The sequence below is a fragment of the Ailuropoda melanoleuca genome, chromosome 8 (assembly GCF_002007445.2).
Source record: "Ailuropoda melanoleuca isolate Jingjing chromosome 8, ASM200744v2, whole genome shotgun sequence".
NCBI classification, from domain to species: Eukaryota; Metazoa; Chordata; class Mammalia; order Carnivora; family Ursidae; genus Ailuropoda; species Ailuropoda melanoleuca.
In genome coordinates this window covers 101,248,247-101,272,061 of record NC_048225.1, presented here as the reverse complement: position 1 = coordinate 101,272,061, position 23,815 = coordinate 101,248,247, and the positions used below count along the sequence as shown (strand labels likewise).

General features: G+C 55.1%; 1 protein-coding gene across 1 annotated transcript; it reads left to right on the top strand.

Moving 5' to 3' along the window:
• Positions 1 to 1,047: 1,047 nt before the first annotated feature.
• CSRP1 (cysteine and glycine rich protein 1) lies at positions 1,048 to 23,433 on the top strand. The gene is made up of 6 exons (XM_034667019.1): positions 1,048 to 1,181; positions 11,620 to 11,738; positions 17,027 to 17,195; positions 18,128 to 18,257; positions 21,585 to 21,678; positions 22,166 to 23,433. Exons 2-6 carry the CDS (start codon positions 11,627 to 11,629, stop codon positions 22,240 to 22,242), a joined length of 582 nt encoding a protein of 193 aa, XP_034522910.1. The 5' UTR covers positions 1,048 to 1,181; positions 11,620 to 11,626; the 3' UTR covers positions 22,243 to 23,433.
• Positions 23,434 to 23,815: the final 382 nt, after the last annotated feature.

Below are 23,815 nucleotides of genomic sequence, written 5' to 3'. Positions count from 1 at the left end.
TCCTCCAAACCCAAGACCACAAGTCCCAAACAGAGGGCAGTGCTCCTTGCTCAGGGTAGGGCAGGGCCGTGGTGGTGGCAGGGGGTGGTGGTGGAAATGGCTTGAGAGCCTGGCTCTGCTCCCCACTCTGGGCCTGGGGCACCTGGGGAGCTCCTTCTCTGTTCAGAGCATTGGGTTTCTGGGTTGTTCCTGAGTCTAAGAAAGCAGTGGAGGCTCTCCGCTGGTGGAAGCAGAGACTGGGCAGGATGTGAGCCTCTCTGCCCTCTGCAATGCCTGTAACAGGAACGCAGGAAGGGCTGGGAACTGGGTGAAGGTGCCATACCCATGGCTAACTGCTCCAGGGGCAGCTTTGTGTGGCCTGAGCCTGTGTCTGTTATACTGAAGCTTGGAGGCCCAGAGAAAAGCCCCAGAGGAGGACCCGCTTCTCAGAACTGCTGCTTTTGGGGGTCTGGTGCTCTCCTTTGGGTAGTAGGGAAGATGCGGGAAAGCTGAGGTGGACAAGAGCTGTTGGAGGAAAGAGTTGAGTATCCTTCATATGGTGGGCCACTGCTGAGGGCTTACTGGTCCCATAGGATCTCACCGTTATCCCCCACGACATCCCTGTATTATACCCCTGAAGCCCAGAAGGGCTAGGTGTCAAGGTCAAGGCTTCAGCTAGTATGTGGAACGCGCAAGAGCAGAGCTCAGGCCTGTCTTAACTCTGGTGCCCAAATGTGCCCCTTACACCTTGTCACCAGCACGTGTGAATATAAGACCCCACAGCCCCCAGCCATGCCCTCAGCCTTTTACTCGGGGCACGAGTTTACCAGGACGCTGATCTCTCAGCTCACATCCGCAACCTCCCACCTGGCGGACAGGAAAACCCCAACAAGCCCAAGCATGCGCCCCAGACGCTTCCGCAGCAGCGGCGGAGGAGTGCACAGTGGGTCCGCAGGGGCAGAGCTGGCGTCTCCTGCCCACGCCGTCTGGCCGTCACGGGTCTGGGCGGGGGGTGGTGGTGCAGCGCCGCGGGGCTTCGCGCCATGACATCAGCCCTGGTGTGGTGCAGTGTGCAAAGCCCACTGGTTGGTGTGGACCCGGACACGCCTTCCCCGGAGCGGAACAAAACGCGGCGCGGGCCGGGCGCACCCAGTTGCCGCTTCCGACAGCGTTCCCGCCCGCGCCGCGAAGCCAGCTGCCAGGTGAGTGCGCCCCGCCGCCGCGCGTCCCGGGCTCCCCGTGCGCCCCCAGCCCGGCCCAGCACCCCCGCGGCGCCTGCCCGTTGTCCCCAGCCCGCCCACCCCCCCTGGGGCGCTGCGGCGCTCTGGGAGGAAAGTGCCGCGGCCAGGCTGCTGTCCCGGGCCGTGGGAGTGGGACGAGCGGCCGCACTTAGCTCGAGCGGCGCTTCCCTTTCCGGGAGGCTCTGGGTGCCTCCCGGCTCGGGGCGCCCTGGCACAAACGGCTCCTGCGTGCGCCTGACCCGGGGTGGCCCGGCTCCCCCATCGCCTGCAGGTCTGGCGGCAGAACAATCAGCGATTCTGCGCGCCACTGACGCTCATTGTATGGTAGGGAGATGAGGGCATCCGTGCCACCCCCTCCCTCACCCTCCTGCTCCCAGAGGAGGAGAATGTGCCCGCGGGTGGGGTGGGGAAACATCTGGCTTCGTGGCCCAGCCCTGAGCGCAGGTGTCAGTTTTCACTCTCCCTCGAGAACCAGATGGAAGCGGCAACATTTCACCTGACCCTGCCCCCACCCCCAAGTCTTGGTGCTAGGTGGGGACGATTATGCCCCCTCCCCCCGCCGTCAGTGTTTCGTGGCCTCAGCCCTTGAAGGCTGGGGAGCAAGAAAGGAGCGGGTGTTGGGCAAATTTAAAGCACTTTGCAATCGGGTACCCCTAGTATCCTCAGCAGCAGGTGTATGCACGCGCACAGGCGGCGCGGGATCCTGCATGCTCTCGGTCCCCGTGCTGCTGTTAAGCTAACCAGGACCTGGGTCTAGGCTGGGGCAGTAGCGGGGGCTTGGTGCCTCCCCAGCAGCCTGGGCTGCAGCCACCCACACCCCTGCTCCATGGGGGTGAATGAAGGAGCAGGGCCTTCCCTCCCTGGGAGGGCTCTGCACTGGGATCCACTTGCAGTGGCACCGAGGAGATCCACTGGGCTCCGGTGGAAAGCGTGTCATGAAGGGGCAGCTGGGAATCTCCCTGAGAGATGACTGGGAAGGCAGACTGGCTCAGTCTTGACAGCTGGATCTGCCGCTTAATAGACGGGTGACCTTGGACAAATGAAGTAACTTCTCGGTGCTCAATTTCCTTTGGAGATGGTGCCTTGGGGGTTGTATTGCACAGACGTGGGACACAGCAGGGCTCAATGACCCTCTTCTCTCTTGTCCTCCCCTTTCCTTCCCAGAAGCTGAGGGGGCTGCCCGTGCCCGCTGTGTCTCAGGCACCTCAGAGTGCAGGTTGGGGGTTTCTCCTGGATTTGGGGGACCGGGGTGCAGGGAGTCCATAGCTCTCGCTCCCTAGGTGCCTCCTGATTCTCCAACCAGAGCCCCGGGTCACCTCCTTCCAGAGAGAGCTCCTCAGCCCCCAGCTGCCCTTGGGCAGCTTTTGTCCCGCCACTGCTGAAGGCCGCCTTGCCCAGCTCACGGCTTCCCAGGGAATGACCCTTTGCCTCAGGGAGGAAATCCGGGGAGGGGACAGTTAGACCAGGAAGGAAGTTTATCCTGCAGAGGGTGTGGTGTGGGCTGCACGAGGGGGAGGGGACACTGCCCAGTACAGAGGGTCTGGGGGGATGGGATGCAGGGGAGAAGCTCAAAAACAGGCCCACCAGCTCTGCAACCGGGCTGCTGGTGAAGTGTGCAAACCCGGGGTGCCACAGCCTTTGGCCTCTGGTCTGCCCCAGTAGCTTTCTTCCCGGCCTGGGTGTTTCCTTTTTGAATTGTAAACATGTGCCTTGGGAGCCGGCTAGTCCTCCCTGGAACAGAGGCCAGTCCTCCCTGGAACAGAGCTCGCAGCCTGCGAGCGTAGCGTGACGCATGGAGGGTGGTCAGCAAACATTTGGTGAATGGAAGGGGTAGATACAGGCTTTTAGCTGAGTGGCCCTACTGGACACTCATAAACCTTGCGAATAGTTTTTCCCCGTGAGTAGTACTGAGAACCAGGGGAGGGGGAAAAAGACAGAGTTTTTATTGACTGTGGATCTCCTGGTGGGGAGAGCAAACCGGGAAGGCTTTTGCGATAGGTTGCCAAAGTTTTAAATATTCATGTAAACCCAGCTTATTGTGAAAAGTGGGTTTGCTTGAGGACTGAAGAGTCCTGCATTCTGCATTTTGAGGTGCCAGCGAGGGCTTCTAAACAAAGAGTTGCCAGGGAGAACAAAAGGGCCTTTCCTCCGAGTCAACCATCTGCCATCACTTGGGCATATTGGCATATTTCTAAAGAGTCCCAAAACTGGACAATAGTGTTAGAGTCAGCCCTCCCTTAAGGTGATCGTAAGCAGATACTGCACTCACCGTGCACCAGGGATGGGCCTAAATCCTTCACGTGTGTCATCTAGGACAATCTATGAATGGCCTGATGCTGCCCATTGTACAGATGAAGAAACTGAGGCTCAGAGGTGATAAGGAACTTGCCCAGTAGTGCAGCTGGTTAGTTGCGGAGGCGCCATTCAAACACAGGCAAACTCCTTCCAAACCTGTGCTCAGTCACTGTGTTACTATTTTTCTTTGCTCCGATACATTTCCGATTTCTAGATCAGGTAGTAAGGAAATACCTGCCATCTGTGAGCTTTACAAAGTGCTTTGCTGTGGCTTATAAAGTACTTAAGGAAGGTAGGGCTTTGCCCTTGTGAACGTGGACAGAGGCAGGGTTAGAACTTGTGACCTAGACTAGACCTAGACCTAGATTCATGGAAACTAGGTTTCTACTCTGCTGCATGGCCAGGGAGGAGAGGACACCCCTGGATGTTAGGTCCCAGATCCTAGTGGATATGCTTTCACCAGGTCTGATGTGTGCTTGAATTTCCAGGCCAGGTTTGCAGGAAAGAAAAGAAGCCTGGAAAAGAGACTGCTTGAGAAAAAGACACACACACACACACACACACACACACACACACACACACTCACGGCAGCTAGCTGCGGGTAGGGAGGACGAGGAGAAGGGGTGCTGGGTACCAGAGGCTTTGCCTGTGGTTTCCACTTGTCAGGAATTTCTCTGGTAATGACGTGACTGGTCTACGCAGCTCCTCAGGAATGTGTCTGATGTCGGCATTGAGTAATTCCCATGTATGGTCAAGTGTGTAAATACGGAGGCAGTTAGCGTTTCCAGACTCTGGTATTTCCAGTGCTTCCCCAGGGCCAGAAAGTAGTGCCTGACTCTTCAGTAGTGACAAAGGAGGAAGGAATAGAAGGTTTGCAGCTGGAGCACAGGCTCAGCCCCGACCAGCCAACCAGACCCTCCCTTCCAGTGTGCCTGCCTGGGGTTCTTTCTGCGGGGATCGCGGGGGATGGAGCTTCCTGCGAAGTCAGGTCTAAGTGCTAATTTGTTTCTGCTTTTTAAAAATCAATCCAGGAAACATCCATCAGACCTTTCAGCATGGGACTACCAGTTGTTACCACTCTACACTGACATCATTCCAGAAAAAAACCAAAAAAACTTGATCTGTTGCTTAGCCTGTGAGACCTTATTATAATATAGGATTTCTTGTAATAGTTTTGAAATATTTAAAAAAAAATCCTAGACCCTCCCCCTCCTTCTACCTTGGTTGACCTTCAAATGTCTGAACTCCCAAGGGTGGAGAGCTCTGCCGTGAAAGGCGTTAGGAGACAAGCAGGAGGAGACATAGCACTGTACTTGTCAGCTCACAATCACACAGGGCCAGGGACATGCATGTGGAAAGAGGACACTCCTGCTGCGGAGAGATATCTGAGCTGGAGTGACAGTCAAGTTCCAGAATACCGTGGGGCCTGGAGGGATCATGGCGCAACGATACCACTTAGCTTCTCAGAGAGGCCAGCCATGGGCAGGGTTGTGAAGGGACCATGTAGTGGGCTGTGTGAAGCTGGGGACAAACTGGCATTTCTCTATCGACCATTCATCCCCTCCCAGTGACCATTTTACTTTCAGGGGAAGTCTATTTCCTGGGTTTTCAGGTGTCACCTCGAAGACATGGGTTCTGAACCCTGATCAACAGGGCCCCCCTCCTTCCCTCTCTCTCCTTGGCTGCTCTCTTGGCATGAGGGTGTGGAGGGTTGGATGGGATGACAGCTCTTCTGAGTACCTGGCCAAGTACCACGCAGCTCAGGTAACGGGAGCATTACATTTCTAACTAGACAAACACCTGACAGGTCTCTACCAGACCAAGTGGGTGGGGACCCGAGCCCTGTGCCCAGAAGTTGCTCTTTGACCCTAGGAAATAAGAGATTTTGGAATGGGAGAGATGGGATTTTTCCACTGGAGAAATAAAGACATGGAATGGTTTATCAAATCCGTGGTTTGACGAGGCTTTTCCTTTAGGCTCTTGTGGCCCCTGGTTAAGGATTATACATCTCTGAAGTGTTTCCTTGTACTTGAAACATGATCACACTGAACTCATCAGCTCAGACTGACTTTCAGGACATTTGTGAGCATGAGGGCCTGTGCCTCTCTCGCCTGCTATGTGAGCTGCCATCTTGAATCCCTCTTCTCAGTTCTTAACAGGACAACTGGATGGGAAGGCGTGGGCAGCTTATCAGAAGAAACCAGTTCTTGGCTTCTGGCTTCCAGCCAGCCTTAAGGATCCTGACTTTTTTTTTTCCTTAAGATTTAATTAATTAATTAATTTTAGTGGGCGGTGGGGGTGGGAGAGGGATAGAATCTCAAGCCGATTCTTGCGGGGCTCCATCTCACAACACTGAGACCATGACCTGAGCGGAAAGCAAGAGTCAGATGCTTAACCAACTGAGCCACCGAGGTGCCCAGGATCCTGACATTTTAGGTAAATGGCTGACCAGATATTTCTAGCCATTCAGCAGAAAATACAAGCCCTATTCTCTCTTGAGATTACCAACACAGTGAAGTAGGCCAAACCAGAAAACAGAGAGCAATTGCCAACGGGAATGTAACTCTCTGAAACCCACCAGGTGGATAACGTGATTACAGAAGACAGCAATGCTTCACGAATACCAGGAACAATACACAAAAGAGCTTGGTATAAAGACACAAGCCTCTGCTTGCCTCTCAAGTCGCCAGGGGGGAACTAAATCCCAAAGAAGGGCATGTCACTTGTCTGGTTCGCCGGGCTGACAAATGAGTCAGGAATTCATGGTCCCTGTTTGGCATGTTATTTCTCAAGCCTTGTTGCTTCCAGATGTGGACCAGCTGGGAAGGACGGTTGACATCTGGCCCCACAGCTGGTGTTAAGCTTGCCCGGGCCAGCCCTGTCAGTGGTGATCAGCGGATCTGGCCTGGCATCGTGCCAGCACTCCCATACATTCTCGTTGCCTCCTCGGAGTGGTGTTTTTAGGGAGCTAGTGTACGGTCCAATTTAGAGCCTCGCAAATGGAAGCTCAGGGAGAACAGGACGTTGCCCGAGATCCTTCAGCCAGGAACGGATGAGTCCAGACCCACTTTCCTCACCACTGAACTCTCCCACCTGAGCTCGGACCTGGGGAACTTTCCTCCTCAGAGTCTCCCACAGGGCGTCGGGCAGCCAGGACTTGAGAAGAAGCCAGGTATCCCTCTAAGTACTCCAGAAACTCTGAGAAATGGGTTTCCTTTTAAGGCAATCAGCTTCCTGGTAGATAGTTAGAATTAGACTCTTGAAAAGAAGGGGCTGAGCAGAAGGGAGGGGGTGGAGTGAAGAGCGCTCCCTGCCCCTTGTAGGGACGGAGGTGGCCAGGGCTCCCACCAGCCGAGACTCTTCCCCACAGGTGGGTCCCCTGGAGGGGTCCTCATGGGGCCACAGGGGATGGGGAGCCCATCCGCAGGGGCAGCCTGGGACCCTTCCAGTCAGTGAACTGTCATTGGTTTTTATCCCAAGGTGCTGGAGCCCTTGTCCCTTCACTGGGCTCCTGAGAGGAGACCCCCAATGTCATGGCCAGGCTCAAAGGAATGGGGCAGCCCAGTGGCATCCCAGGCAGATTTTCCTCCCTGGCAGGTCCTTGGGTTTCACCCATTCTCCGCCCATGTTCCTGTTTCCCTGGGGCCCTGCTGGATGTGGGCCCCTGACATGCAGCCAGGGAGAACAAGGAGAGGCCTGTATGGAGCTGTGGGTCTCCCCCAGAGGGAGAAGGGCTTTGTATCTGGGAACAAAACACTGCTTGGAATTGGTTCCTGACCACATGGTCAGGGGAACTTTCCTCCCTTAGGGGTATTCCTAGGGGCATGGAGTGTGTTCCCTGCTAGTTCAGGGGGTTGGAAATGGAGGAGAGAGCCAAGCATTGGTGTACTGTATGCCTACTGTGTGCGGACACCCTTTATAGGATGGGGTGACAGCATGACCACTGGGGTGAGAGGGCCCCAGAAGTGGCTAAACCCACATTGGAATCCCAGTTCTGTCTCTTCCAGATGAGGGACGGTAAGCAAGTGCCTAGTTTCTCTGAGCCTTGTTTTCCCCTCTGTAAGGTGGCGTATATTCTGCATGTGCAGATGGGAAGAACGGGGTGATGTATGTAACCTGGGGCAAAGCAGGCCTGCAGTGGAGGGTAGTCTTTCGTTTGGACTGCCCTGGCTGCAGGAGTCCCAGGGGCGATGCCTAGTCACCTCCTCAGAGGCACAAGAGAAGCTGTGTGGCTCCATATGAAACGCCTGTTTTTCCAGAAGCTTCCCAAACAGAGCTCCCCTCATACATCACTGCCTGTTCTTAAAGCCGCCCCCCGCCCCCCACTGGGGGAATGGGATGGCCATGGTGGGCCTCTAGAGCTGGGCATGGGAGCGTCTCCCCTGAGTCACTCAGTGGAGGGTGGCTGCCTGAGTAGACCTGGGGTTCTGCCACACGAAGGGGGGAACGGTTGATGCTGAGGCCGACAGCAATATCGCTCTTCTCACCAAACTGCCCTGCACATCATACGGTTTTGCAGCCCTGAGCTCTTGCTCGACAAGGCAGCTGGCTCCTGGAATCTTCAGGGCAGAGTGGGCCTGAGGGAATGAGTGGTGGGGCCTCAGAGGCTGGGGCTGGGGACTGTCCTTCAGGATCGGGGAGCTCAGGCCCTGTGGGGGTATCTGAGGAAGGCAGAGAGAAGTCATGTGCAGTTAGAGAAATCCTCCCTGCGGGGTGTGTCAGTGATGTGTGGAAGCCCGAGGACCTGTGTGGTCCGTGGCCTGTCCAGGCCCATGTGAAAGAGAGCCGTGGGCCCCAGCGTCAGCCCTCCGCCTCCTCACAGCCTCTCCCAGCTCTGAGCACAGGCATGGACTGAGCACTCCCCGAAGGCCAGGTCTTGCTCTGGACATTCTGGGAGCAAAAGCAGTGATTCAGTCACCAACCCTGAGAATGGGTGAGGTATGGTAACTGGAGACAGCTGGGAGAGGAAGTGGAGACTGTGCCGGGGAGAATCTCAAGGTGAGGGTGTGATTCTCAGGTAGCAGGGAGTCACTGAGGGTTTTTGAGCAGGGGAGCCCTCTCCACAAAAAAGATCTGGCAGCTACTTGGGGATGGAATAGGAGGGAGACTCCAGAAGCAGCAGGACCATAATTGCTGTCTCTCTGGGGATGCATTCATTTGTAAAGTAACTGGCTGAAACTCTACAGGGAATTTGTTGGTTTGCTTAACTGGAAAACTCAGAGAGATTGACCTTTGGGTTTGGCTGACTTTGGTGGCTTAATGATGGCATTGCAGACTTCCTTTCTTTTGTCTCTCAGCTCTGTCTTCCCTGATGTCAGCTTCATCCTGGGACTGCCTGCGTCCCTTGGGACGACAACCTCAGACCCCTCTCCTCACTGGGGGAAGAGGGACTTGCTTCCAGGAAGTTCTCTCAAAAGAGGAGGATGCTTTTTCTTCTAGAGCCCCCAGAGCTGCCTTCTCCTATCTTACTGGTCTGCAGTGGATAGCTGGCCCATCTTTGAGCCAATAACCTTGGCTGCTTAGGTTAGGTCCAGGCCACGTGCCATGGCTGAAAATCAGAGGAGTTGCCAAGAAACAGGTGTATCTGGTGTGGTGTGCTTTTCAAGGGGGCATGGGATGGGCTGCACGAGGGAGAGGTGAGTCAGGATGCTGGGAAGAAGGATGGAGAGGAGAGAGTCTAAAGGGCTCAGCACAGGTTTCGGGGGTGAGTGGGTAAAGGGGAACACACAGTGGGGTGTAGCTACGGGAGGGGGAAGAGCCCATCGACATTCTCAGGAGTGGGATAATTCTGTTGTGATGGGGAGAATGGTTGTACCATGAGCAAAAATGGAAAAGTCAAGAAAAAGAACAAGTTTGAGAAAAGGCAATGCGTTCAGGTCCCTCACATTGAAACTGAGGTACGTGCGGACCATCCAATCCAGGTGGAGATGCTCACCTGAAATTATGAGCCTGGGCCGGTTCTTGGCAGGGGAGTCAGGGTGGGCCCCGAGGGAACCCCAGCTTTTCGGACTGGGAGGACAAAGCAGAGGCGTGAAAATGCGCCTGACAAAACCTCGCTGAAAATCCCCGTGATCGTTGTGATATTTGAGCCGCAGTGACCGTCATGAGCCAGTGCCACCAGCATCACCTTCCCCACCCTAAACCCTGCCTGTCGGCCTGCACTCGTCGACTGAGCACCTCTGCTGGGTCCTGACATAGAGAACTCGGCCCTGGCTGTGGCATTCAGTATCAGAGCATCCTTCATTCATTCCTCCAGACTTCCTGAATGCCTGTATGAACACCTGGACTCCAGGCACTGGGCAGGCTGTGGGGACTCCATTGTGAACACAACCTAGACCTTGCTGAGCTGAGGCCTGTGTCCACAGTCAGATGGCATGCTCTCCAGCAGTGGAAACCATCCATGTGTCCCTCTGTCCTTGACGCTGATTCCAGCTGCTACCAGGAGGGTGGGCTCTGGATAACATACCCCTGTTGGCAACATTTCCTGATACTCAAAACTGGTGCGTGTTCTCCTTAGGCGCCTTTGTGTCCTGAGGCAACAGCCCCCTTTGGCCCCGTCCCCCCTCATTTCCAGCACCCCTGCGTCATCCTATACGCACCACATCCTGAGCTGCCTCATCCCCTGTCTGGTACCCACAGTCACCTGTGTCCTGCCCAGGACCCCGCCCTCTGTGAACTTCTGTCCTCTTCCTCCTTCAGTCATGCTTGTTGAATGGAGGACCCCATCAGCCTGCGGGGGTCTCTGTTCTCCAAGTTCCCGTGGCAGGCACCTGCTGTCTGCCCTCTGGCACATCAGTACCAGCCTGAAGCATGGCCTCTCCTGTGTTAGTAATAATTAGCGAATGCAGGGCCGCCTGGCTGGCTCAGTCGGTGAAGTGTCTGTCCTCGGCTCTGGTCATGGTCCCAGGGTCCTGGAATCGAGGCCGCATCAGGCTTCCTGCTCAGTGGGGAGCCTGCTTCTCCCTCTCCCTCTGCCTGCGGCTCCCCTGGCTTGTGCTCTTTTGTCAAATGAATAAATCAAATCTTCAAAAAAAAAGTATAGATGCCTGTACTTCCTCTGGGGTCTGGGGTGGCACTGGTCAGTTTGATTTTGCTGAAGGCCCCCTGCACTCCTGATTCATGTTTAAAGATTTTATCTATTTATTTGAGAGAGAGAGCACGAGCCGTGGAGAGGACAGAGAGAGAGAGAGAAGCAGACTCCCTACTGAGCAGGGAGCCTGCTGCGGGACTCAATCCCAGGACTCAGAGATCATGACCTGAGCTGAAGGCAGACGCTTCACCGACTGAGCCCCCCAGGTGCCCCGTGCACTCCCAGTTCTAATGGGCTCTAAGGCTTGAGAACTGTGCCCTGTGTGCCTACCCCCGGCTTAAAAAAATTCTGGGTTTTTTGGGTGAGCTGTATCTTACACATAAAGGAGCATATAATACCTTCATGTCTAGTTCGAAGAATAATTGTAAAGTGAGCCCCCATGGGACAACCACCCAAGTTAAGAAAAAAACTATTGTCAGCTCCTTAGCAGCCCCTCTGGAGACCCCCACACAGCCGTGGGCCTGTCCCTGTCTTACAGATAACAAGTCTAAGATAATAGTTTCTGATAATCTTCCCTCGCTTTTTCTTTATAACTTTTCCACCCATGGGTTCCTCCCTTGACAATATAAATTTTGCCTGTTGGTGAGCCTCCCACAAACGATTTGTGTTTTGTGAATTCTAGTTTATTTGCTTCTTTGGCTCCAGCAAACTCTGTGAGATTCATCCGTGTGGGTGCATGTAGCTGAGGGTTCAGTGTCTTGCTACCATAGCCTCCTTGGTAGAGCTGGTATCGTATGCTTACTTATACTGGAGTGCCTGGCACGGGCTGCAAATACAGCAGTGGCTCAGTGACTGTCAGTGGCTGGCACTGGGGCAGGAAGCCCCCGAGTGGCAGTGTGAGAAGGATGTGGAGAACCATTAGGAGGAAGGGCCCTGCCAGACCTGGGGGGCCCCTGCAGGTGCTCTGCCTCCCCCTCTTGCCATCCTCGGTCTGCCTGTGGCTCTTCCGTCCCGGGCAATCTGTCTCCAGCTCCCCGTAAAACTAATTCCCATGTCTCCCATGTCTGTGTCCAGTTTCAGGATGCCGAACTGGGGAGGAGGCAAGAAATGTGGGGTGTGCCAGAAGACGGTTTACTTTGCAGAAGAGGTTCAGTGCGAAGGCAGTAGCTTCCATAAATCCTGCTTCCTGTGCAGTGAGTATGCGCCCCGGGCCCTGCCGCTGTTGCCGCTGTTGCCGTGGGGACTGGGACGGGGCCTGCCTCCACAGGCTGGACCTGTCAACACCCCAGGGGACGGGCCTCATGGGATGTAAACAGCTTGACATTTGGCTGGAGCACAGCTGGGGAGGGAAGCACTTACAGGCCTCTTTGTTCCGCTCAGAAGCTGCTTTCTAAGGGGAGGAACTGGCCAGAGCTGGTGGGGGTGGCAGCCGCTCTGGGGCGGGGAGCCAAGCTTCCAGACTTGCTTAGGGAAACTTTCCACTCCGCTTTCTCTTTTTCTCCCTGCCACAGTCCCATCATTGAAGAGGAAACCACTTTGGGCCCAAAGTGTTAGCCAAATTTGGACCCAAAGGATCCCTTGTTAAAAGGGGACAGAGGCTGCAGCTTTATGGGGACTCTGAGTCTGGAGAAAGAGCGGGGTTCTCCCTTCTTCCGCCCCCCTGGGCCGGCCTGCTCACTTCCCTCACCTCCCATTTTGCTCTAACAGCCTGGGGTAAGAGGAAGATGAGCGAGCAGATCTTTGAGATCTGCCCCCAGTAACCCGGAGCAAGAGTGGCTCGAATCGCAAGCTCGGATGAGTAGGAAGCCGGGCAACAGACAGCAGACAGCTGGGAGTCGGCAGGTGGCTCCAGGGACCCTTGCCCCCAAAGGTGTTTTCAGAGCACCCAGGAAGGGGGGCCTCGAGGAGGCTCCCCTCCCCTCATTTCTAAATAATCCAGTTCACCAGGATCAGAGCAGAGGGTCCTGGCCAGAGGAAGAGGAGTTTTCCTTGAGGGCAGGTGGGGTGGGAGGCAGGGGAATGGCTTAGTTAAGCCCTGCGTTTCTGGAGTCAGTTGGGCAGGGTTTGAATCTTTCAGTTCTGGTTATCCGTGTGCCAGTGGGAGATTAGTTGGTTTCTCCCTGGTTGAGTTTTCTCACGATTACAGGGGAGTTAATAATACTTACCTCATGGGGTTGCTGTGAGAACAAACAGAAAGAAGCCTGGAAAACGAAGTACTTAACGCAATTGTGAATGTTCAATAAATGATAGACACTGCCCTGGACACACGCACACGTGTGCGCACACACACACATGCACGTGCTGCTGAGGGAGCTGCAGCCAACACGGTGTGGTGACACAGGAGACCTCATAGCCCATCGGAGAGATCCAGGGAAGGGGGTCCCTTCCATCCCGTATCACATGAAGCCAAGTTGGGAGTGTCCGTGGCCACTTTGTTCCGAGATGATTTGTGACCCAGAGTAGGAACCAGATGGACCAAGGGCTGCTTGGTCACTGGACGTTCACCAGATCTCCCCCTGCTGCCAGGCCACCCTGCTGTTAGCCACCCAGCACAGGGCGGCAGGGGCCCCCGCACCCTGCGCAGCCAGCTGGAGTGGCCACCCGAGGGCTGCGTCTGATGAGCGGGAGTCAGTGAGGCCAGTGGGACCGTACTGGCCAGTGGCCCACAGAGGAGGCCGCACACAGCGGTGTGTTGTTACCAGCAGTTCACTGCAGTTAGGGATTTTCAAGTCGTTTATTTGTTCCGAGGGAATGAGGGCTCAGCGTTGGCTAGGAAGAGGCTCTGGGCCGCTGGGGTCCACAGGGCTTCTGTCTTTGCTCTCACATGTTGCTTAATCGCTACAAGGGGCCAGCTGAGAGGCCTCAGTCCTGCGTGTGGAGGAGTCGCTGCTGGTCGCCGTTGGGGGAAGGCAGGAATTCAGGGGGTGGCATAGGAAGAAGGGAGCAGGCCTGGGGCAGGGTGGAGGGGGTGTGGAGGATTAGAAACAGTTGTGGGAAGTCAGGCTGGGGAGCAGGGCTGGGAGGGGGTGTTATGAAAGTAATAGCCATGGGGCACAGTCTCGAGTCTCCCTGGGGTCTCCAGGCCAGCACAGTTCCTGGGCATCCGAGCTCAGAGAGGTCCCGGCAATCAGGTGTGTCCACAGCTAGCTTATTCCTGGTGCCAGAAGGGCCCGGAGCACACTGGGGGTTGTGATGGTTTGTTTACGAATGGGAGGAGCGTGGCTTCTCTCTTTCAGAGAAGTGCGGGAGAAGTGTCCAGCTTGAATTCAAGAATTCAGAATGACCCTGAGCACCAAAGGGCGTTCCTTCCTAAGTTTCTCCTGAAGGCTCTTTCCTTCCTAAGGCTCGCAGAGGATGGCTGGGTGGCATTAGGGCCATAGTCCCTTGGCTGGCTGGGCCTCTGACCATTTGGGTCCTTTGGCTTCTAGACAGCGTGGCACTTACGTTTCCTTTCCTAAGGCCCTGGGACAGACAGGTGGAAGATAGGATGATGGAACAGAGTCAGGGAGAATGGCCTCTGCCCTGGGCTTGGCCTTCGGCCTGGAGGCAGGAGCAGAAAGGGCCTACGGTATACTCCCGTGATGTCAGAGGGGCGGCCAGCACCTGTTAGCAGGCCAGAGAGCTCAGCTCTGCGGTTGGGAGCCCACCCTGAGGCTGCATGCCCTTCTCCGAGAGGCAGCCAGCTCCCTCCTGGGCAGGTCAGGGTGGAGCAGCCAGCTCTGCGGGAAAGTAGACCTGGTCTGGCTTAATGGTTGTTGGATGATAAAACTGCGCTATTTTCCAGAACCCCAGAGCACAGGGGAAGCTCAGAGAAGCCCTGCACGCCCTCTGACATCAGCATCTCCTCACCCACAGGCTGAAGTTTGTGTCAGTTTTCACCCTTTGGGTCCCATAGGGTTGGCCTACCTGAAAGGGACGTTGGGCAGACAGAAAACTACCAAGTCTGGAAATCAGGCTTGGTTCTGACCTGGCCCTGCTTCTGACCAATACTGTGAGCTTGAACTTCTTTGTGGGCCTTGGTTTTCCTTCCAGAGAGAACCCCTCTCTGTTTTAGGGTGGGGTAAGGGGCTCCGACCTCTCACCTGGGACTGCCTCTTGCCCGTATTTCAAAATAGCATCAGAAGACCTCACTGAGCCTGTGGCATCTGGAAGGACATTTTCCCAACACATGCACAACTAACCATACCTAAGTCTTTTTTTTATCTTAAAATTATTTGGTAGAAATTTACTTAGGCCTTCATTCAAAATTCCCCTCAGTTGAGTCTCGGTAGAGCCTTCAGATGACCAGACTCTTGCCCGGATGGAGGTGGAAGGGTGGAGGGCCCGGGTAAGGTGTTGAAGGTGGGCCATGGTGGGCAGGGGGGCCTGGAGGAGAAAAAGCATGGCAGAAACCAACAGGGTGGTCTTGACACGGGATCTGGAAGTCAGGGTTCAGTTGGCACTGCAGGGAGCCGCCCGGAGATTAATGACTCGTAGGCCCTGCTGTCTCCTCTGGGCTCAGCTCCTGGGTCTCCTGCTGGCGAGATTAGTCCAAAGAGACCTCTATTCCCCCAACTGCTCTTGTCTCTGCTTTCTGCCTTCCCCTGGTTTTGGAATTCCCAGTTCAACTTGGGCCTTACGGGAAGCATTTCCAGGCCAACTCCTGACTTCCCGCCCTAGAAGGGAATGTTGGAGCCCTTGGTCTGTTGTTCTCTTCTCCCTCCTTCCCGGGAGCCAGGCCCCAGGGGAGGTGGTGGGAAGTTCCATATTTGGGCTGCCCAGAACACTGGAATGAGGTGAGGATCTCAAGGGCAGGACTAGAGGGTCCTTATTTAGTCTGAAGTCTGCAACCTGGGGCTCAGGGTGAGAGAGGAGCTGGCAGAGGGCCGGACCCATTAAAGGCAAGAGGATGGCAAGTTGCAAGGAGCTGAGATGAGAGCCTTCTCAGAGGGAGGTGAGAGGCGTGGCTTCTCTAGTGGTTTCTCCAGGGCTCCCTCTTCAGAAGGACATGTTGAGGATATGGTCCAGTTGGGCACACCCAATCTCCCTATTTAAGGAATATCATAGAACCAAATTGGGATTATAGGGTAAGACATAAGCAGATAGAGTGCGGATGAGTCTCTTGAGAGAAGTAGGTGGGGGTTGGGTGCATATGACCTTCTGAGGCCCGGGCCTGTTCTTCCTCCTCCCTTGTGTCCCTGTGATACTAACTTCACATACTACTAATAAGAGTAGCCAACATTTATTATGCACCTACTACGTACAGGGTATTGTGCCAAGTACTTTACATGTAAGATCTTATTTAGTTCTCCTAACCACCTTTTGGGTTAGATATTATGGTCTGCATTTACAAATGGAGGCACCGAGGGGTGCCTGGCTGAGTTCAGCTGGAAAGCATACAACTCTTGATCTCAGGGTTGTGAGTTCAAGTCCCGGGGTCTGAGCCTCCTTACATCCTTGCTTTCCCCCCAACCCAGGCATCCTTTCTCGGGCCGCGAAGTCCCTATCTCGAATGGCTCAGGATTCGTGGTGGCTGCCGACGGGCTCATCGTAACATTGGGTGTAGAGATTACTTAAAAAAAAAAATTAAAAACAAAAAAAGAACCAGATGGAAACACGGAGGCTAGAAAGGCAAAATAACTTGCCCATCACACAGAAGTCACATAGCTGGAAAGAAAGAGAGTTGAGATTTGATTCTGGGCAGGCTGACTGCGCATGACCCTAGGCTCCGACCATTTCCCTCTGGATGGCTGGGCACAGGCCCCCTGACACGCACGGGAAGGTACATGGGACTCACAGGCTTTCTGAAACTCATCCTCTTCCAGTTGCTCCTACCCCAGGAGTCAGGAATTCTTCCGAGTCTGACCTCCGTTCTTCCTTCTGGCAAGCTGGTTCCTGAGATCTGAACCTCCAGATCTTGTTGTGATTAGCATGACCCGCATCTCACTTCAAGGCCCACCTTGCTGGGTACTTGTAAATATGAAACTTTTCTTTTTCTTCTGGGTGCATCCCTTCACCTGCGCCCCTGACCTCCAGCCCCCAACCAGGGACGCATGGGTTGTTTCTTCAGGAGGCCATTGCTGGAGGCAAGAAAACCCAGCCCTTCTTCCTTCCTTTCTTTTTTCTTCTCTCCTGTCGGGATATGTTGTCAAGAGCAGAGCGAAGGCCCTCAGCAGGTTTCCTGTGGCTTGGGCTCAGCGAGGCTGTGGCCTCAGATGATGCTGGGGTGCGAGGTGTGAGGGTGGAGAGGACGGAGGAAGGCACATGTGGGCCCCTGAGAGAGGTGGCTCGCCAGCTGCTATTCCTAGAATGAGGCCATGAAGATCCCCTCCCTCCCCACCCAGCTCCTTGGCCATCTACCTGATTCCCATTTCCACGCTGCTCCTGGAAGATCAGGGTATTCTCTCCCAGAGCGCCCGCAGAGCTTCCTCGGCAGCGGGGGGCTTGCCGTGAGCAAGCAGCGCACCCCAGTGCCAGCTCACCACCCTCCCTTCCTTCCCAGTGGTCTGCAAGAAGAATCTGGACAGCACCACGGTGGCCGTGCACGGCGAGGAGATCTACTGCAAGTCCTGTTATGGCAAGAAGTACGGGCCCAAAGGCTATGGCTACGGGCAGGGTGCAGGCACGCTGAGCACCGACAAAGGGGAGTCTCTGGGCATCAGGCATGAGGAGTGAGTACAGAGTCTCGCCACCCCCTTCCTTGAGGTCTTTCCTCCCACCCCTGTGTTACACACATTTGCAGCCACTTTTGGTTCTGCCATGGAAAGCTCGGAAAGCCACTGATCTCCACGGTGGTCCCAGAGCACCCGTTGGATGTGGGCCAATGAGAGGAGCTGAGGGTCCCGTGGGGAATAAAACAGGCGAGCCTCCTCCCAGCATGGAGAGTGCAGCCTATGTTTTCGTAGGGGTTAGAGCTTAGAGGGACCCCAAGAATTACCCAGTCCAATGTCCTCTTTTCTCAGAAGAGAAACCCCAGCCCAGGCTTAGTGGCTTGGCCGGGGATCCCACGGCCAGGGTCTGAGCCAGAGCCGGGCTCAGAAGTGGCAGCACTGCCCCACCCGCCTCTTTCTCTCGCTATCTCTCACCCCTGCGCCATGGGGGAAGCCATCTCCCTTCCTTGGAAATGCGGCAGGGTTTCACTGGCACCCACTGTCCTCTGACTTGTTGAAACAGCGGCTGTTGGCAGTCCGCCTGACTCGCATCTTGACCTTGGGGGGAATGGACAGAAATGACAGATGGGTGAGCACATTTTAGCCAAGGTCATTGCCCCAGAGGGAATGATTTGTCAGCAGATTTCTCCTGGGAAGAATCTAATAGGCAGGCTGCAGGAATGGGGAACAGAGGAGGGCAATTCTTAGCCAATGAGCTGCTCACTGATGCCCGTGTTTTAACTCAGTGGCAGAGGGCAGTAGGATGCTTCAGTGAAAACGGCATTGTGCTGAGCCCGGGTCTGTAAAATGGGAGAGGTCCCTGGAGGCCCTGGCTGGGAAAGCCGCCGCCCCCTACCTGGTGTGAGATGAAGGCGGGGTCATGCCCACACGGGGCCAGCCCCACTTGTCCCCCTCCGTGAAAGTCATCTCACCTCATGTCCTTGCCCACACAGGGCCCCTGGCCACAGGCCTACCACCAACCCCAATGCCTCCAAGTTTGCGCAGAAGATTGGTGGCTCCGAGCGCTGCCCCCGATGCAGCCAGGCAGTCTACGCGGCTGAGAAGGTGATTGGTGCCGGGAAGGTAAGGTGGCTTCTGGGAAAACGGGCTGGGGAGACACCTTCTTGAAATGTGGGTTCTCGAACTTTGTAAGTCAGACCCTGGATCTGATCAAGGGAGCCTGAGCACTAGGCTTCAACCCCCTCCCTTCTAGGGAAGGAGTAACCCTTCGTCCCTGTGGGCTGCTTGTCCCTGTGCCTTCCAGTCTGCAAGGACTGAGGAAGACACCCATAGGCTCCAGGGAGAGTTGGCTTGGCTAGCATTCTTATTCATGAGGATAACAGGCTCACCATTGATGAAACTGATTATTAAATGCTTACATGCAATTTATAGGGAGTTGTAAAGATCAATCTGATGGATTTCAAAGGGGCTACAAGCCCCCTAAAAGTATATGCAAAATTTTGTGGGAACATGTCTCTTTCTGGGAAAAAGAGCCACAGTTTTTCTCAGATTTTCAAAAGGATTTGTGAGCCCCAAAATGTCAGGAGCCCCTGGAAAATCCACATACATTCCACATTGTAAGACCTGGACTCTGGGAAACCCATCCATGTAACCCCAGGGCAGAGACCTTCAAGGTTCAGGGCTGATCAGAGCCTGCTGGGAAGCTTTTGCAAACTATTTCTGACTGCCACGCATGCCTTTCCCCTGTGGACCCCCAACCCCAGAGCACAGTAAGAATCACTGTAGTGAGCTCCTGACCAGTGAGACAATCCCTCCTCCCAGAGAGGCAGCAGTGGAGAAGAGGCAGGAGAATTGGCAGTCCCAGACTAGCAGTCAGAGAATCATGGAAGAGGCACCCTCAGTATATGGCCAGAGAGGCCCAGATGGAGGAGTGACTTGGCCAAGGTCACATAGCAAGTGTCTGGAAACACCTGGGCCAAGAGTCTGTCTGCAGCTCTTCTGGCTTTGGGTCTTGGCTCTGAAGTCTTTTCCACCTTGAGGATGGGGCCCAGGACCAACGGACGGGGAATTGACACTTAGGCCATATCATCTAGACCATAGCAGGCTCTCATTTTAGCCTTGACAGTCATGGTCGGAGATAGGTATTATCCCCATTTTATAGGTGAAGAAGCTGAGTGTCGGAGGCATTAAGTTAATTTGCCCAGCTCTTCCAGCTAGGCAGTGGCTGGGCTAGTAGTCAAGCCCAGGTCCCTCTCACTCGGAAGCTCGTGCTCTTAACACAGCTGTCGTGAATCGTGGCACCATGATTAAGACCTTGGACCCTAGGGGCACCTGGGTGGCTCAGTCAGGTGCCTGACTCTTGGTTTTGGCTCAGGTCATGGTTTAGGGATCCTGGGATCAACCTGCCTCAGTCCCCACGCTCAGTAGGGAGTCTGTTTGGGATTCTCTCTCTCTCCTTCCGCCCCTCCCTGCTCACGCTCTGTCTCAAATACATAAAATCTTCAAAATATCTGTAAAAAAAAAAAAAGAACTTGGACCCTAGACAACCCTTAGTTTTGCCACTTACTAGTTGTGTGACTTTGGGCAAATCATTTAACCTTCCTAAGGCTCCATCGCATCTGTAAAGTGAAGCAAATGACAGTCCCATCAAACAAAGTTGTTTTGCAGAATTAAGGAGATACTGCGAATTAAGGAGATACTGCACATGCGCCCCCAGAGCAGCCCCCAGTGCAGCCCCAGGGTGTGGCCATTGCTGTTACTATCAGTGCTGTTGTTACTGTTATTGTGTACTTTGGGGGATTGTTGTGAGGTCAAAATGAAGATCCTTGCCATGGATTAAGTGATACGAAAACGGAGATATTAATCTTATTATGCAGTTGGTATCTTTTCTGCTCATAATGTCTCACTAGGAGATTCAAAAATTATAAAAGAAATAGCTAAGAATCAATATGTCCCTTACCCAGACAGGGTCCAAGTTAAGGCTGTAACTTCTGAGGGGGCGTGGATAAGAGAATTTTGTGTTCAAGCAGAAAAGGTCGGGAGAAGCTCCCACCTCTCTTTGGCCTTGGCCAGGAAAGAAATACTGAGGAATAGGGGTACATTTGCGTGCTGAATGAGTGAGCAAAGGGATCCAGCTTATTTGGGGGGCGGGCAAGGCAATGTGAGGGGTCCGCATGCACTTCAGCCCCCCTCCAGCCTGGAAAGCTGGCATAGCAGCACTGCTCTACCAAGGAGGAGGCGAAGGCTGGGTGGCTGCTGAGGTTCACGGGGAGCTGGCCCGAGGGAGACTGATATCTGGGGCCCCCCCATCTCAGCTCTCTGGACCCCGCTGTCCCCGAGGCCTGGGAGGAGGAGCCAGCGTGCATAGGTCAGGCAGCCAGGAAATCTGAGGGGATCCAGCTTCCTTTTTCATTCTCCAGCCCAGGCTGTGCTCAGGGAGTCTCTTTGACCTTAAAAGGCCTTGTTTTGTCCTGCCTGCATCCTGCCTGCCCCTGGCTTTCCCGGTTTTGCAGAGCTGTCTATCCCTCAGCGGCTCAGCCTGCTCCGCTGTTGGGAATGGGAGCGGGGTGCTGGGAAGTCCTCGCGTCTGTGCTGGCTCCCGACACTGTGTGCAAACCTGGGCCCGCTTCGTCCCTGCAGGCTGTTAGCCCTGTGTTGCTCCCAGACTCCTCTTAGGACCACAGAGGGCCTTCTGTGGCCTCTGGAGAAGCCGCACGCCTCAGGCCTTTCCCTGTTGAGCTCAGTGCACTTCATCGACCCCTTCTCCTTCCGGAGTAATACTCGGTACGATCGCCTCAGGGCCTCCTCCGGGCCAGGCCCGTGCCAGGCACCATCTACCACTCTGATCCTCTCAGCCAGCCAGGGGGAGATAGCGCCAGCCCGCTCTCCAAGAGGGAGTGGCTTCCGGGCAAACAAGGAGCCCAGTTCTGGACCGAATCGCAGTTACAACAGCCTGCGCGGTGGCCGGCGTGTACACATGCGGGTCTCACGACCATTCTGCAAGGTGCGCAGAGGGGTGTCCCGGAGGAGGAAGTGGTGCAGGCTGGGCAGCTAGTAGCTGGCAGTGCCAGGACGAGCCTGGAGCCCATGCCCACACCACTGATCCACAGGCAGGATGGGTCTAGAGAAGGCTTGTGCCTGCCTGTCGGGGAACAGCGATCTTGGTGGCGATCCCACCCCCTTGTCTGTCCTCCTCTGGTGCACCTGGTGCCATTAACTATCCAGCCATTGCAACACTTCCTCAAAGATGGCGTGAGGTCGTGTGTGGTCCGGGGCCTGCTTCCTCCATTGCCTGGACCCACAGGCCCCGTCCTCCCTGCAGGACCAGCTGAGCAGACTTCGGACGTGTCTTGAACACTTCCACTGTCCTTATGTCAAGGAGAATGGGGCTGCAGGGAAAGGGACACCTTCATCCCTGGAAGAGCATTAACTCTTTCTTTCCCTACGCAGTCCTGGCATAAGTCCTGCTTCCGGTGTGCCAAGTGTGGCAAAGGCCTTGAGTCCACCACCCTGGCTGACAAGGATGGCGAGATTTACTGCAAAGGTGGGTACTTTCACTTCTATGCAGGGGTCCAGAGGTCTGAGAGGGTGGGCGGCTCACTAGTTATGTCCTTGCTAAATGTAAACCAATTCCTGGCCTTAGGGTCCATTCCACAGCTGCCAGTGTGATCCTTCACTTTACAGATGAGGAGACAAGCCTGGAGGGGAAAAAGTGACTTGGCCAGAATCGTATGGCAGATATGGACAGGCGGGATGGGGCCAGAACCTGGGTTCCTAACTCCCAGTTGGATCCCTTACTGCAGATAGTGCTTCTCCCATAATTTCAGCAGTAGGGGAAATGGCTATAATGTGGAGCCAAGAACTTCTTACTATTGGGGTTCGGGGTGCTACAGAGGTGAGGGTTGTTGGTGGATTTTGCGGTTCCGGAGACCTGGCCGGATGCCCAGGGTGGCGGATTTAGGTGGGAGGGCTGGGAGGTGTGGCCTGGGGGAGGAGGAGCCGGGCCTGACCCCTTCTCTCTCTCTCTGCAGGATGCTATGCGAAAAACTTTGGACCCAAAGGCTTTGGCTTTGGGCAAGGAGCTGGGGCTTTGGTCCACTCTGAGTGAGGCTGCCGCCACCCACCGCACGCTGCCCACTCCTGTGCTTTCTCATTGCCATTCCCTTCCCAGCAGCCTTGGCGACCTCCAGGATTCCTCCTCCCTCTCTCAGCCCTGCCACACATCACTAATGACTTGAACTTGGGTGTCTGGCTCCCTTTGGTTTGGAGTCTGCCTGAGATCCCACTCCTCTGTGAGGCTCCCTCTGCCTGACCTGACACCATCACCAGCAGGAGACCTCAGTGTTTTAGCGCAGGTGGGACCAGGCCCCTCTCCCCACACCCCGCCCCACAGTCCTCTGTTCTTAGCCTGTTAGGCTGAGTGTCCATCATCAACCTGCCAAGATCCCTGAGCCCACATTTTGGATCCCAGAATAGCAGTAGGCCCAGGGGAGAGGGAAGGAGGACCAAGATGGGGCAGAGGAAGCTGGTGGTTCATTGTCTCCCAGAAATTCTCCTCTGGGGGTAAGAGGGTGGGCTTCTTGGTGTCCCTCGGAATAGGCCTGGGGAGTTCCAGCTCGGGGAATCACTATGGATGAAGAAGGGCTTACAGACAGGGTCATGGACTATAGGAGCCACTTGCTTCTCTGGGCCTCTTGCCTTTCAGGCTCTGGGGACCTGGTGTCCTCCCCTTGGGGTGAGGAAAACAACCCAGGTCTGGGACCCAAAGTCAGGGTGTGGTCTGACCTCTCCAGGCATCTAGTTCCTTGTTTGGCGTAGGCCCTGGTGAAACACCTCCAACCACACACTTTCATTTATCAGGGGCCCAAATCTGAGGGTAGATAGCTCGGTCCCTAACCCCGGGCCCGAGGCTGTGGTGGCAGCTCTTCCCTGTCCCAGCACGGACCAGACCAAACGGTGCTCTGTTCCTACCACTCCTGCTCGACCCTCAGATGAGGAGGGAGGTGCACACAGCCTCAGTCTTCATCTGGACACCGCTTCCCCGTGTGCCCAGTCCGCAGGACCTGCCTGCCCACTCGGGGCCTTGGCCCTGCCACCCCACCCTTCTCCAGGCCATATCACCCCCATCCTTTCTAGGCCCCAGGTCGGGAACAGCAGGAGGAAGGGGAGGGGCTGGGCCTTGCTGCTCCCAGTGACTGAAAGGACCACACTATACGGAGGAGTCACCTGGAAGGGGCTGCAGGCACGAGCTATGTTCAAGCTGACTTCTCATCTGGTCAATAAAGCTCTTAGAACAGAACTCTGGCCTCCTGAACCTGTGTCTGTGAGAGTACAGCTAACCACAGGGCTGGGAGGGAACTTTATTGGAGCCATCAAATTAGCAGGAGGTTAGCTGGAAATTAATATGGTTTGTTCCTGTTTTTCTAAGGGCTGCTTAGTTTCTAGTATCCGTTCTAACTGAACCACACTGCCTGGAATGACACGACCAGCCCAGTCCTGCTGCCTTGCCTTGTATGGCAGCCCCCACTCCCGCATCTCAGTGTGAAAACTGTGTGGACTTTGGCATTTGAGGGGCTCAGCACGGCCCCAAAGCTGTGCTCAGAGCGTCTTCCAGCTTGGAAAACCCCAGAGTGGGAGGGAGACTCAGCCCAAGGAACTTTCATGTCACATCCAGAAGTTTA